This window comes from Nannospalax galili, unplaced genomic scaffold, assembly GCF_000622305.1.
Source record: "Nannospalax galili isolate Female #2095 unplaced genomic scaffold, S.galili_v1.0 scaffold300, whole genome shotgun sequence".
NCBI lineage: Eukaryota > Metazoa > Chordata > Mammalia > Rodentia > Spalacidae > Nannospalax > Nannospalax galili.
This window is the reverse complement of record NW_008347322.1, coordinates 3,377,205-3,391,249: the sequence shown is the minus strand read 5'-3', so window position 1 is coordinate 3,391,249 and position 14,045 is coordinate 3,377,205. Positions and strand designations below refer to the sequence as shown.

Genomic DNA, 14,045 nt, shown 5'->3' with positions numbered 1-14,045 from the left:
CAGACACTACAGCCCCTGCCAGCTCTGAGGCCCCTCTGCTGCCAGCTGGGGCCTCCTTTACATCGCTCCGGCAAATGCTCTCCACTTAGGACAAATGTTCCCAGCATCTCCTCTTCCTGACTGCCCATGTCCCTCACCTTACCAATCCCTCCAGAACCACCTTCTGGAGTTCTCTGACTGCCACTCAATAGCTTATGGGGTCCTCTTTGTCCCTCACAGCATAGCTGTGGGCTACACTACAGGGTCCCCACAGATGGGGTGCCCGGCCACCTCCCTCCACGGCTTTCCTTCTGTTCCCAGGACTCCAGGCCTGGCAGGAAGGAGTGACGTAGGGCAGGAATGGACAGCCAAGCCGGCCTTACATGGTGAAGTCCTTCTCCTCCTTGATCCTCTCGATGTTGTGTCTTAGCAGCGTGTTCTCATGCTCCGTCTCTGCCAGCTCGTGGGCAACCTCCTCCAACTCCTCTTTGCGCTCCTCCAGAAACCTTTTGGCCATCTGGCGTTCGCCTTTCTGCATCTTGACCTTCGAAGGGACACACAGACATAGGCCACTGAGGGGAGGCTCCCTGATACCACACTACTAGAACCCAGACCTTTGGAGAGCAAATGACGCGAGTTCTGTACGCAGGGCCTCATGGGCCCAGCTAAGTGAGCAGTCACACAGACATAGTCACACAGTCTCCACTCATCCGGTAGATGAACTGAGCACCGAGAGCCTGAGGGACCTGCTGGTGTGGGGAGCCAGGATGCAACAGCAGTACAGCTGGCCCATGTCACCAAAAGTGCCCCAGTGTCAGGGTTGGGAGGGCCTGTTTGCCAGGAGGGTCCCCAGACACCCCCCCCACTCCACCCCCCACCGTACAGAGTGGAGGATCAAAGACACAGGTACATCAGCAGTCAGGACCTGGCTTTTAATGCCAGCCCTACAAAATTCCTGGTTGAAGGACCTTGGACTGGTTGTTTCCAGTTTCACTGCCATCTCCCACCTCTCAAGGGTCAGATCACCAGTGAGGATATAAACGTCCTTTCTCTTTTGCTTTTGTTCAATTATTGCATAAAACAGGAAGGCTGGGGCTGGGCACAGTGGAACAGACCTTTAGTCCCTGTAATCAGGAGGCAGAGGCAGGCGGACCTCAGATCCAGGCCAGCCTGGCCTACACAGCGAGTTCTAGGCCAGCTAGAGCTAAAGGCAAACCTCAGTCAAAAAAAAGATTTTTTTTTTTTGTAATTAAGAAAAAACAAAAAGTCTGGGTTTACCTTTAAAGTGTTTTATAGTCACTTTATCTGGATAATAGGGAACTAAAGTGCTGGCACACTCCTGTAATCCCAGCTTCCAGGAGGCAGAAGCAGGAGGGTGGCTGCAGGCAAGGCCAGCCTGCTCTACATAGCAAGTTCAAAGCCAGACGAGGCTACGTAGTGAGACTGTCTACAGAAACAGGGTACTAGCTAGCACTGCTCACTTCTCTGACTGCTCAGTCAGATCTGGCCATCCTCTGAGAGCACCAGGTAAGCTAAGTGCTCAATCAGGGCCTTCCAGCACAGTGAGAACACCGGCTGCCCAGTGACCCCTCCACTGGTGGGTGTCCTCACTGGTGTGTGCCCTGGGAAGCTTTGCTGAGGGGACAGGAGGCCTGTAGAGAGGCATCCACAGGTTAAGCCACCTGGCTTGTTCCATTCAATCCCAGCCCACCAATTCCCTCACCTCAGATTTCAGACAACCGACTGCGTTCATTAGACTGTCAATCTTCTTATCGTAACAGTTCATTTTACAGTGACCTGAATCGTCGTCGTCTTCTGTAGAGAGGTCACTTAATCGCATAACCGAGACCAGCTTTTCTGAAGATGGTGGTGTGATCTCCAGACAATGAGGTGGATTCTGATGTGGAGGAGGGAGAGACATGTGAGCTACCAAGGACAAGCCTTTGACAGAGGTCCACTGCAGCTGCTGACTGGAGGCTTGCTGACTGCTGGGGGCTTCGGGAAGAGCCAACACAAGCCGAAGTCAACTCCAGAGGGCGTGCCCTTGGAACGACCAGTGCAGACCCTCGAGGGAACACTAACTACCCAAGTCCAAACGAGGTTTTTGAAGAATTTCTAATGTTGAAAGAAAATGGTTGGGTTAGAATGTTAAGTTTAAAACAAAGGCAGCCAGGTTGGGGTGGCGGGCACCTTAACCGTCTGGCTATTTGGGAGGCTGAGACTTCCAGGAGGATCACCTGAGCCTAGGAATTCAAGACCAGACTGGACAACGTAAAGAGACACCCTACCTTAAAAAATAAAAAATGCAACCTAGGAAGCCACTGTGGCATACACCTATGATCCCAGTACTTGAGAGATTAAGGCAGGAGGATCAGGAGGAGTTCAAAGGTCATCCTCGGCCTACAAAATGAGTTTGAGGCCAACCTGGGCTACATGAGACCCTGTCTCAGAAATACATCAAAACAAAACTGCATAATGACATAATACCTGGGAAAGATTTTTTAACATATAACAGATTAGGGGCTCTATAGGTAAAGGCACTTGCTGCCAAGCCTGAAGACAGGCGTTAGATTTCCTGTTTCCACATATACAAGGAAAGAATTGCCTTTTTTATTTTGTGTAAAATTATTTTTATTTTTATTTATGATTGTATTGCCTGCATGTGTGTCAATGCCCCCATGTCATGCAATGCCCATGGAGGTTAGAAGAGGATGCTGGATCCCCTGGAACTAGAGTTAAGGATGGTTGTTAGCCACCATGTGGGTGCTGGGAATTAAACCCAGATCCTCTGCAAGAGCAGCCAGTGCTCTTAAACCCCTGAGCCAGCGCTCCAGCCCACAAGAACTGCCTTCTATAAGCTGTCCTCTGACTTCCATATGCACTCCGTTGCACCCACACACTCACATGCATACACACTCACACATACATAAAAGAAATAAATGCAACAAAAAACAAACCATATCGGTATAGCCATGCATATTTGTATATATCTGTAATTTCAACACTCAGGAGGGCTAAGGCAGGAGGATCATAACTTCAAGACTAGCCTAGGCAGCTTAGTGAGAACCTGTTTGAAAATAAGAGTGGGGGTTAGAGAGATGGCTCAATGGTTAAGAGTACTGGTTGCTCTTGCAAAGGACCCATGTTCAAATCCCAGCACCCATAGGACAGCTAACAACTGCCTTTAACTCTAGCTCCAGGGGATCCAACACCTTCTTCTGGCCTCTGTGGGCAATGCATGCACAAGTGCACTTATATACATACAGGCAAAACACTCATACACATAAAATAAAAATAAATCAAAAAAAATTTAAAAAAAGAATGGAGTTGGAGGTATAGCACAACGGTATAGTGCTTGCCTAGCATGCATAAGACTCTAGGTTCAATCCCTAGTTCACACACACACATACACACACAAAACACCCTACAACTGGCATGGTATCACCTAAGTCCCAGCTACTCCTGAGTCTAAGCCCAGGGTTTCAGGCCAACCTGGGCAACATAAAAGACCTCATCTAGCTGGGCGTGGTGGCATACACCTTTATTCCCAGCACTCAGGAGGCAGAGGCAGGCGGATCTCTGTGCGTTTGAGGCTAGCCTTGGTCTCCATGGTGAATCCAGGACTGCTGGTGAATCCAGGGAGACCCTGTCTCAAAAAGACCGAAAAAAGAAAAAAAAAGCCAGGTGTGGTGGAGTCCACATTTAATCTCAGCATTAAAGAAGAAAGAGACAGGGGCTGGAGAGATGGACTCAACGGTTAAGAGCCCTGACTGCTCTTGCAGAGGACCCAGGTTCGATTCCAGCACCCACATGGTGGCTACGAATCATCCTTAACTCTAGTTCCAGGGGAATCCAAAGCCCTCTTCTGACCTCCAGGGCATGGCACAACATGGGTGCACTCAAATACATGCAAGCAATATACTCATACACATAAAATAAAAATAATAAATAAATAAAATACAAAAAAAAAAAAAAGGAGACAGGCAGAGCTCTGATTTGATGCCAGCCTGGTCTACATAGTGAGACAATCTCAAAAAAAGTAACAGTATAATAAAATTTTAAAAAACAAGTCAGCCGGGTGAGGTGGTGCACGCCTTTAATCCCAGCACTAGGGAGGCAGAGGCAGGCAGATATCTGTGAGTTCCAGGCCAGCCTGGTCTCCTTAGCAAGTTCCAGGACAGCTGGGGCTACAGGGAGACCCTGTCTCAAAAAGACCAAAAAAAAAAAGAGAAGTCAGGTATGATGGCACATACCTTCAATCCAAGCACTCGGGAGGCTAAGGCAGGTAGGTCTCTGTAAGAGAGAGGCCAGCCTGATCTATAATGTAAGTTCCTAGCCAGCTGGGGCTATGAGACCCCATCTCAAACACAAAATTAAAAAAAAAAAAACACCTCCAAATAATAACAATAATAATTAAACAAATAAATAAATAGAAACTTCTTTCTTCTAAAGACAAATACCAGAGGGGTGTAAAAGCAAAAATCAAACAAGGGCTAGGAATGTAGCTCAGAGGCTGAGTGCATGCTTAGCATGGCTAAGATTCTGGGCTCAGGGCTGGAAAGACGGCTCAGTGGTTAGGAGCATTTGCTGCTCTTATAGAGGACCATCTGTAACACCCTCTACTGGCCTCTGTGGGCACTGCGATGACACAGATGCCTTTACATAGGTGCAGGCAAAATAGACACATAAAATAAAAATAACGTAAAACAGAAAAGACTCCAGGCTCAATCCCCAACACTACCACCACCACCGCCAAATCAAACAAGAATCACCATTCACCCCCACACCACTCTCCACTCCCATTCCCCTGCCCCCACGCCCCACCACACACAGCAGCTTCTGGCCTCCATTTCCAATCCCATCCCAAACTTTCACCTCCTGGGGTCTTCCTCCGTTTGTTCAAAATGGAAAGCATCAGATCAGGTCAGGGCTTCCCAGAAACACAGGGATCAGTGGGAAGTGGCAAGGGCAGACCTGAAGTCAGGAAAAAGCTCCCGTCTGGGAGAGGCTGAACAAGTTCCCTCTGGACAATCTTCCAGATTGTGTGATAGCAGCACTGGAGGGAAGGGAATCTCATCCCTCCCAGCACCCATGCCAACAGGAAGCCAATTCTCATGGCAGCATCTCGCTCTTTTTTAAATGTATTATTATTGTGGGTGTACATGTGCACGTGTGTGCCATGTGCACATGTAGACATCAGAAAACAACTTTTTGAGAGTTTCTCCATCCATCCTTCCCTGTGTTCCAAGGATATCTATAATCAGATTGCCAAGCTCACATGGCACGCACTGCTACCATAAGCCATCTCACCTCTACAGCAGCATCTTTGATTTGTGCTTTGAAAAAAAACCAGTCACTTTTTTTTTTCCTCGGCAGTACTGGGGAGTGAACACAGGGCCCTGTGTATGCTACGTAACACTCCATCACTGAGCTAGAACCCCAACCCCATCTTTATTGTATACATTTATTTAGTGAGGGGCTGGGCACATGCCACAGCACGTATATTATGTGGAGGATCACAGAACAACTTGTGAAAGTTGGTTCTCTCCTTCCACCATATAGATCCCAGGAACTAAACTCAGCTCATGCAGCTTGGCTGCTCCCGCCTTTACCTGCTGAGCCATCTCATCAGTTCTTTTTTAAAAAAAAATACACATATATTGGGGCTGGAGAGATGGTTTACACTGAATGTTCTTGTAGAAGACCCAGGTTCGAATCCCAGCACCCACATGGCAGCTAACAAATGTCCGTAACTCCAGTCCCAGGGAATCTGACAGCCTCTTCTGACTTCTGTGGGCACTGCACGACACGGGTGCACTTACCTACATGTAGGCAATATACACTAAATAAAATTTTAAAAATACATATACATGTTTACTGAATTTTTGAGTATTTCGCATATATAATACATCTTAATCATATTTAGACCACCTCCCCTATCTGCACTCACTGCAACCAGCCCTTTTTTTTGTTTTTTTTCAAATAGAGTCTCACTCTGTAGCCCAGGCTGACCTGGAACTCCCCCCTCAGCCTACTCAGCCCTGGGATGATAGGCAAGAGTCATTTGGGTGGGAGGGAGAAGGTACAAGTGATCTCACTCTATAGGCCGGGTGGCATGACCTCTCTACACAGGCCAGGATGGCCTCAAAATGCCAGCGATCCTCCTGCTTCCCTTGAGTGCTAAGCACTGAAATTACAGCTGTGAACCACAGGGTTTTATTGTTTGGGGGCTTTTTTGAACTGGGTCTGGGTAGCCCAAGTTCAAATTCACAGCAATCCTGCCTCAGCCTCCTCAGTCTGGGTATTGTAACCGTACACCTCCACACTGCTGGGACTCTTCCTTGTTATTTTGTTTTTTGAGATAGGATCTTACTATGTAGCCCTGGCTGGCCTTGAACCCGCTATGTAGACCAGGCTGGCCTCAAACTCACAGAGATCCACCTGCCTCTGCTTCCTGAGTGCTGGCATTAAAGGCGTGGGCCACTAAAAGGTCCTTGATACTCCATGTGCCTAATGACAGGAATACTTGCAATCTTTTCAGCTCCTTCCGTTCAGTAAAAACATACCTCATTGTTTCTCTTCTGTTTGTTTTTGTTCGGATTTTGAGCCAGTCTCACTCTGTAGCCACGGCTGGCCTCCAACCCCCAGCAATCCCTCCTGCTTTAACCTCCAAGCATTGGGATTACAGGCATGCACCATCACCACGCCTGTTTTTTTTTGTTTTATAAATGAACATTTCAAATTTATTTTTCAACTGCTACTACTGAGGCCTACACGATTAAAAACTGTAACGAAGCATCGTTATTTCAACCTTCTTTTGGAACAGCAGTACTGGAATTGTACCCAGGGCCTCACACGTGCCAAATATGAACTCTACCAGGGAGCTGCACCCCAGCTCAAAGCACCAATTTTGTGTACAATGTTCATGTAACACTTGCCACTTTTTCCTGACAACACCTGGCTCTCCTCTTGTCCACTAGGGACAAATGGACAAATAGTGTCAGGTCTACACAATACAACTATGACCGTCAGAATTACACTGTGACTGTCAGAACTACATCCTGTTCTGGATTTCTTAAAGTAAGAATCCACAAGAAAAAGACGGGATCAGGCTGGTCATCATTTTAAAGACTCCCACAGTCAGGCCTGGTGGTGCATACCTTTAGTCCCAGGCAAAGGCAGGAGGATCTCTGTGAGATTGAGGCCAGCCTGGTCTATATAAGTTCCAGGTCAGCTGAGGTTACAGGGAGACCCTGTCTCAAAACAAACAAAAACAAAACCAAAAATACCAGAAGAACTTCCACAGCCATTGTTCAACTGAAACCAGATCTTTGTTCAAAACATACCAAAGCCTTTTAGCCTGATCTTGTCGTTGAGATTTTTACTGCAGCTGACTAAAAAGTAAGCAGAAAGAGGCACGTCTGTTAGGCTCGGAGCTAGAACCAGAGTGCCCCGCAATGCCTGGTACAACTCCCCAAAGACATACAGTGCATGATAGCGGGATGGATGGTAGGCACGTGGTACACAGGCAACCAAAAGATACACTCCCTCCTGGCCACTAGGACTAGGGGCAATTCAGGACCCCCGAGACGGTTCCAAAGCAGTGTGGACCGGATACGCGCACAATCCCCTCTGGCCACGTCTCCTTGGCTATGGACATGTTGGCATATGCACCCATGCACACACAGATCCATTAATTACGTTCACTGTGGGATACAGACACTATGACGGACACATAGGAAATATATTTGGCAAAGCAGAGGCTAAGCTGAGCCCTGACTGTACTTGTGCTGCTCTGAGATTCCAAGCAATCAGACCTTCCTATGCTACTTCATATCCTTCCAGGACATCAGAACTACCACTCAGCAGTGCTCTAAGAACCTGGAAGAGCCATCTACTTCAGGGTAGCAAGGCACTCCATGAACTGGGCTAGCGGCATCTGCAGTGCCTACAGCCAACCCTGATCATACCGAGTTTGAGGCTGGCTAGAATCGGACTGAACAGTCCGAGAAGAAAAGCCTGGACAAGAACGGGCCTACCTCCCATTTGCATCCCACATGCCGGGCAGATGATTTTCCAGGGGGCATCCAAGGTACCTTGGTTTTCACCCGGACACTCCGCCGTACATTCACGGTGTCCCCTTTCATTCCACGCTTATGAGATTTCTGTGGAAAAGGACAAAACCAGAGTCATCTCCAGACCCTGCTGGACCATAGTGTTAGTCTGGTGACACCCACTACCTCTGCCTCTTCAAAGTTTATGGCTGCTGCAGACTTACAGACGCCTACCTTCTAACCATACAAGTGATTTCCGGAAAAAAGAGTGAGTATCTCCCAAACCTTTGGCGTCAGAAGCAGGAGTTGGCTGGGCCGGGAGATGGTCCACAGCTGCTCCTTGCCCCACCGCCGTGCTCCTACCTGGCTGTTGGTCGCTGATGGTTTCGGGAGTTTTTTTATGTGGACATGGACAGGGGTGTTCTCATCCACGTGAACATGTAAGGGGGGAGTTGAAGAACGGTCCTTCATGGCAGGCAGGGGAGGGCAACACAAAAAAGGTTGATCTGTGGATGAGTAAACTGGGCATAAAAACCAAGTTCAGAGGCCTCTGGAGATAGCTGAAAGCCTAGTCACCAAGCCAGCAGGACAGCCACCAACTACTAGCATGCAAACAGGAAGCAAGGCAGGAGTATCATTTAGGTAGGCTCCCAAACAAGTCCCAGCTGATAGCCAGCAGGGAGACTCTGGTGTACTCGAGAGAGGGGTCTGCTAGACCCACCGGTTCCACAAGAGCCCATGGGCAGGCCCAGGCTCCTCAGAGCTGACCCAGGCCTGCTGGGACGCAGAGCTCCCCCTTTCATTTAGGCAGCTAGGCTGGAGCTTTCTACACAGAGAATTTGAAGGGGCATGCAGATTAGCATGGGAAACACAAAATAGTCAGGGTGCGGAACAAATCAAGCAGCATGCAGTGAAGGACTGTGGGGATAGAAAGCTTGTGGGCGTACCAAGAATGAGAAGGTTGGAGATTCTAAAGAAACTGTGAGCAGGACTGCACCGACCCAGACGCCTTGCCCATCACCAGCTCTTATCCCCTCTTTGCTCAATTAAATTATGTGGGTTTTTTTTTTCTTTTAAAAATATCTGTTCTATGGGCCAGGCGTGGTGGCACACGCCTTTAATCCCAGCACTAGGGAGGCAGAGGCAGGCGGATCTCTGTGAGTTCAAGGCCAGCCTGGTCTACATAGTGAGTTCCAGGACAGCTGGAGCTACAGGGAGACCCTGTCTCAAAAAGAACAACAAAAAAAATTCTGTTCTAGGCTGGGGTCTGGTGATACACACTTTAATCCCAGCACTGGGGAGGCCAGAGGCAGGCAGTTCTAGGTCAGCCTGATCTACACAGCAAGTTCCAAGCCAGGAGGAGCTACATTTGAGACCCTGTCTCAAATAATAGGGGCAGGCCAGGTGTGACAGTGCATGCCCTTAATCCCAACCTTCAGGAGGCAGAGGCACGTGGATCTCTGTGAGATGGTGGCCAAAGTGGTCTACATAGTGAGTTTCAGGCCAGCTGGGGCTGCCAAAATAAATAAATAGGAGCTAAAGAGATGGCTCAGAGACTAAGAACACTGGCAGAGGAGCCAGATTCAGCTCCCAGCACCAACATGGCAGCTAACAACAATCTGTAACTCCAGTTCTGGGGAGCCAATGCTCTTTTCTGGCCTTGGTAGACATTGCACAAGGGTGCACTTTTATACATGTAGATAAAACACCCATACACATAAAATACAAGTAAATAAAAATTAAATAGGTTGGACAGATGGCTCAGCAGTTAAGAACACTGACTGCTCTTGCTGAAGACCCAGGTTCAATTCCTAGCACCCACATGGTGGCTAACAACCATCCGTAACTCCAGTTCCAAGGGAACTAAAACTGTCTCCAGACCTCTGAAGGCATTGCACAATATGGATGCACTTATATCCATGCAGGCAATATACCCATACACATAAAATAAAAATAACAAATGAAATATTTAAAATAATAAATGTTCCCAGCCAGGCATGGTGGCGCACACCTTTAATCCTAGCACTCGGGAGGCAGAGGCAGGTGGATCTCTGTGAATTTGAGGCCAGCCTGGTCTACAGAGTAAGTTCCAGGCCAGCTGGGGCTACAGGGAGACCCTGTCTCAAAAAGACAAAAAATAAAATAATAAATGTTCCCAAGATGTTGGCATTTCCTGGAAGGATAGTCTTAAGACAACCTCCTCATTCCTGGCCCCCTTATCGCAGACCATGTATAACAGGGTCACAATGATATAGGCAACTCCTAGCAAAAGCGTGCAGAAGCATTTCTAGTAGGACTACTCCATGCACAAGTCACATACCGTCACTGTTACACTGGGTGCGCCACAAGGTGTTCTCAAGACCTTTTTCTGTGTGAGACTCGTTACTCCGTTCTTCCCACACGATGGAAACCTGTACCGGGCACAAGAACCAGATTATAAGTACAAAACCAGAGTTCTCCGATTTCCTAGATCTTGAGAGTTTACACACAGTATGTAAGTATGGAGTTCACCACCAGGAGAATGGGTCTTCAATCCCTTGGCTTCCTGTAGATGAGCAAGAGGCTCGCATGGTATGCCCGAAAGAAGGATGGAAACAAGGTGACAGGTGTTTGTATGGTTGGCCTTTTAACCTACCATTGCATCACATGTATTTATGACCTTTTGCTGAAAAACTTACCTGTCATCCTGTCAGCTGACAAACACATACACATACACACACACACACACACACACACACACATACACACACACCAGGCAATGCACAAAAAGCAGTTAAGGTACTTGTCTCAACAGGGGTGATGGGCCCCAGGACGGTGCCTGGAACACAGGTGCTCAGTTAATATAAAGAGACAGAGCACCTGACTCACAAGCACTGTGCCCTAAGCTTACAACACTCAGGCTCACACATTCTACCTGAAAGTGAAAAAGTGCCCATTTCCCACCCTTTGAGGATCCTGCCTATAGTCCAACATGAGATTTACAAATAGCAGTCCATCCAAGAATGCCAGGGTGGGAGAAAAAGGCTTGGGATGCCTCCCGACAGTCCCAAAATGTCAATTTTCCCTGCCAGTTCATGGGGAAGGGAGGGTACCAAAAACATAAAAATAACATCACTGCAGCTTGTGTTTTTTCCAATCATTTAAAAATAATTATTCACCAAGTCCTACTGTCACTTAGCTGATGGAGAACAAAACTGGGAAACTCAAGGGCTTTTTCCCTACTTGGAACATTTCTCACTTAGAATCAATAGTTTAGAGCAAAGGCATGCCTTTAATCGAGCACATGGGAGGTAGAGGCAGGATCAGGTCTTCAAGGCCATCCTTGGCTGCTACACGCCCAGTAGGAGACCAGCCTGGGCTCAGAGCTTAGCACTGCACTTAAGAGTGACCCTGTTTGCTCTGTTAAGCTGGGATGGGGAGTCTGGGGGACTGGGGTGCAGAACAGGGATGAGGAGGGTGTTAACAGGGATGAGGAGCATGGGCTTCTTTTCCTCCTCTCCTTCCAAAATCACTTTGAAAATTTTTTTTTTTTTTTTTTGGTTCAGACTTTCAATACAGAGAGGAGGAAAACTGAAAGGTGAAGTTTCCACTGAGGCTGCTCTGGGGGAGGGAGCCCTGACCACCTTTCCCCACCCTACTGCAAAAGGCACCCACCCCCCACTGGCAGTACCTGGGGGAGCCACCTGAGGACGAGGCAGACATGGCTAAGCATCAAAACCGGAAAGGTGGGCAATTGGGTCAGCGGGGCCTGCTCTGGGTGACCCCGAAGGGGCTTGCCAATGAGAATCTCAGGGGAGAAGGGTGGAAGCTTTGGGGGTGGCAGTTGGATGAAAACTTGGGAGACGCTCCTCTACTGTCCAAGTCGCACAGCAACTGTCCTGCCAAAGTGGGGGTGAGACAGGAAAGGCTGAGCTACCCAAGGGTTGCCAGGTGGGCTTGCCAGGAGGCAGGTGGAGGACGTGGTGGGAGAGTCGAGGGGGGTTACTGAGAGGAGGACCGCCAAGAGGCCCCACTCGGGAAGGATGGCTACCAGGGGGAAAACCTGAGGACTGGCTGGCATGAGAAGAAGGTGAGAACTGCTGGGCCCCAATTGCCCTCCGCAAGTGGGCCCCCCCCCAGGGGTAGGAACCCGCAAAGGGAGCTGGAAGGATATTCGGGGCGGTGCCGGGGCAACTGTCTCCTAGGAGAAGGGCGTTCCCGGCAGAAGAGATACCAGGGAGAACCAATGGTGTGTGCAGGGGGGAGGAGCCCGGATGGGGGCGGGGGGCGGCCTCCAGGGTACCCAGGGCTGGGACCACGGGCCCCAGCTGGGGGGGGTCGAACCGGCGGCCTCCGGGGTGGACGCCAGGCCCGGCCACCCACCAGCGGGCCAGAGGGGGTGGGATTCTGCCCATAGGAGGGCGAAGCCCGGCCCGAGGGCAGCAGAGGAGGGAGCGGAGCCCTACGGACGGCCGGGAGCTGACGGAGGCGGCCGGCCGCCCGTTAGCGGGAGGACAGCCCCGCGCCCGCCCAGGGTTCGGACGCCACCGGGAGCGCGCTAGGCGCCTGAACGCGGCCGGACCTGCGAGCCTGGGCCCGAAGCACGGGGAGCACCAAGAGCCCGGAGAACCGAGCCTGAGAACCTAACACCGGGAGCACGGAGAGCCGAGCCGGAGAATCTAGCATCGGGAGCCGAGCCAGAGAACATAACACCGAGAGCACGGGAAGCTGAGCCGGAGAACCGAACACGGGGAGCCGAGCCCAGCGGGGAGCACAGGGACCCAAGCCGGAGAACGGAGCACCGAGAGCACGGGGAGCCGAGTCCGAGAACCAAGCCCGGCAGGGAGCACCAGGAGGGAACAGGAACCGGCCACACCCGCCCGCACCCCCGCCGCTCCTCACCAAGAGCGACACGGCTGCGCCCAGAACCGTCTCCTTATAAAGTCGTTGAAGTCGGAGGCCAGGGTCGTGCCATGGAGACGCCGCGGCGGATGCAGTCCGGCTCCCGCGGCCGCTCCTCCCCGCTTCCGCCTCCTTTTCCGACACCCAGTCGGCAGCTCGCCCATTGGCCAGTTCAAACCCCACCCCACCCCCTACGGGTTTCATCAAGTAGGCCCGGCCCCTAGCGTCACAGAGATGCCCCGCCCCGCTGCACGCTCCGCCCACTCCGGGACGCGGCCCCGCCTCCGCCGTGCCTGGCCGCCGTCGCCCTAGCGACGCGCGACGCCTCTTGGCTGCCCTCGCCGTTCAAGGCCCCGCCATCTTGCCCCAGGCTGGGTGCTCCGGGTTCCTAGCGCGCTCCCCCGCCACACAGTAGGGCTACAGGGGGGCGCAGGGCCGGGGTGGGCGGCCTGCCCGCGGCGTGTGGCCGTTCGCGGCGACGGCGTGTGCACGCCCCGCAGCCGCCCCCCTCTCCCACGGGCCCACACCCCGAGCGGCCGCGTTCCGCGCCGCCCCTGCCGGCCTCCCCCTCGCCTTCCCCAGGCAATGTACGGACCTACTCTGCTGAGGTGCTCGATGCTGAGCCGCCATCTTCACAACTATGCTTTCTCCCTAGCCAATAGTGTGGGATTGTCACGTGGCTCCTGACGCCGCCCCGGATTCTGGGAGAGTTGAACAACGTCTGGGTCGACTAGATCCCGGGGATCCACAGTGACCTTCCTTACCCCACCCCGGGGCACACACTGTTCCCCCAGAAATCTTCAGTTTACCCCCACCGCCTCTTCCAAACACTTTCTGCTGTTCTTGCCTTCCTGGAGCTGGAGACGTGGCTCAGTGGTTAAGAGCGGTGGCTCTGCTTGCAGAGGAGCCGGGTTCGAATCCCAGCACCCACATGGCAGCTAACAACCATCCATAACTCCAGTTCCAGGGGATCGATGCCCTCTTCTGCGGGTATTGCAGAACATGGGCGCATTTACACACATGTAAGCAACACACTCATCACATAAAAATTAAATATCACTATCCTCAGGCCTCTTGGGGTAAGTCTACAGCGCAGCCGGGACTCCCTAAGCCTCATTCACCCTTCCACCC

General features: G+C 51.0%; 1 protein-coding gene across 8 annotated transcripts in view; it reads right to left on the bottom strand.

The window, feature by feature from the left end:
- Window positions 1-13,735, bottom strand: part of Odf2 (outer dense fiber of sperm tails 2) — a 35,795-nt gene extending 22,060 nt beyond the window's left edge. The window contains exons 1-6 of one of the 8 annotated variants that reach the window (XM_029568746.1): window positions 13,510-13,735; window positions 10,354-10,444; window positions 8,397-8,539; window positions 8,019-8,144; window positions 1,703-1,876; window positions 363-523 (exon numbers count right to left, since the gene is read on the bottom strand). In XM_029568746.1, the coding sequence (XP_029424606.1) occupies window positions 363-523; window positions 1,703-1,876; window positions 8,019-8,144; window positions 8,397-8,504 (569 nt within the window). In that variant the 5' untranslated portion in view covers window positions 8,505-8,539; window positions 10,354-10,444; window positions 13,510-13,735. Of the gene's footprint in view, window positions 1-362; window positions 524-1,702; window positions 1,877-8,018; window positions 8,145-8,318; window positions 8,540-10,353; window positions 10,445-12,914; window positions 13,252-13,509 lie in introns of those variants that run through there. The other 7 variants (XM_029568742.1, XM_029568744.1, XM_029568743.1 and 4 more) reach the window with 7 other exon arrangements.
- Between the last annotated feature and the right edge of the window lie 310 nt (window positions 13,736-14,045).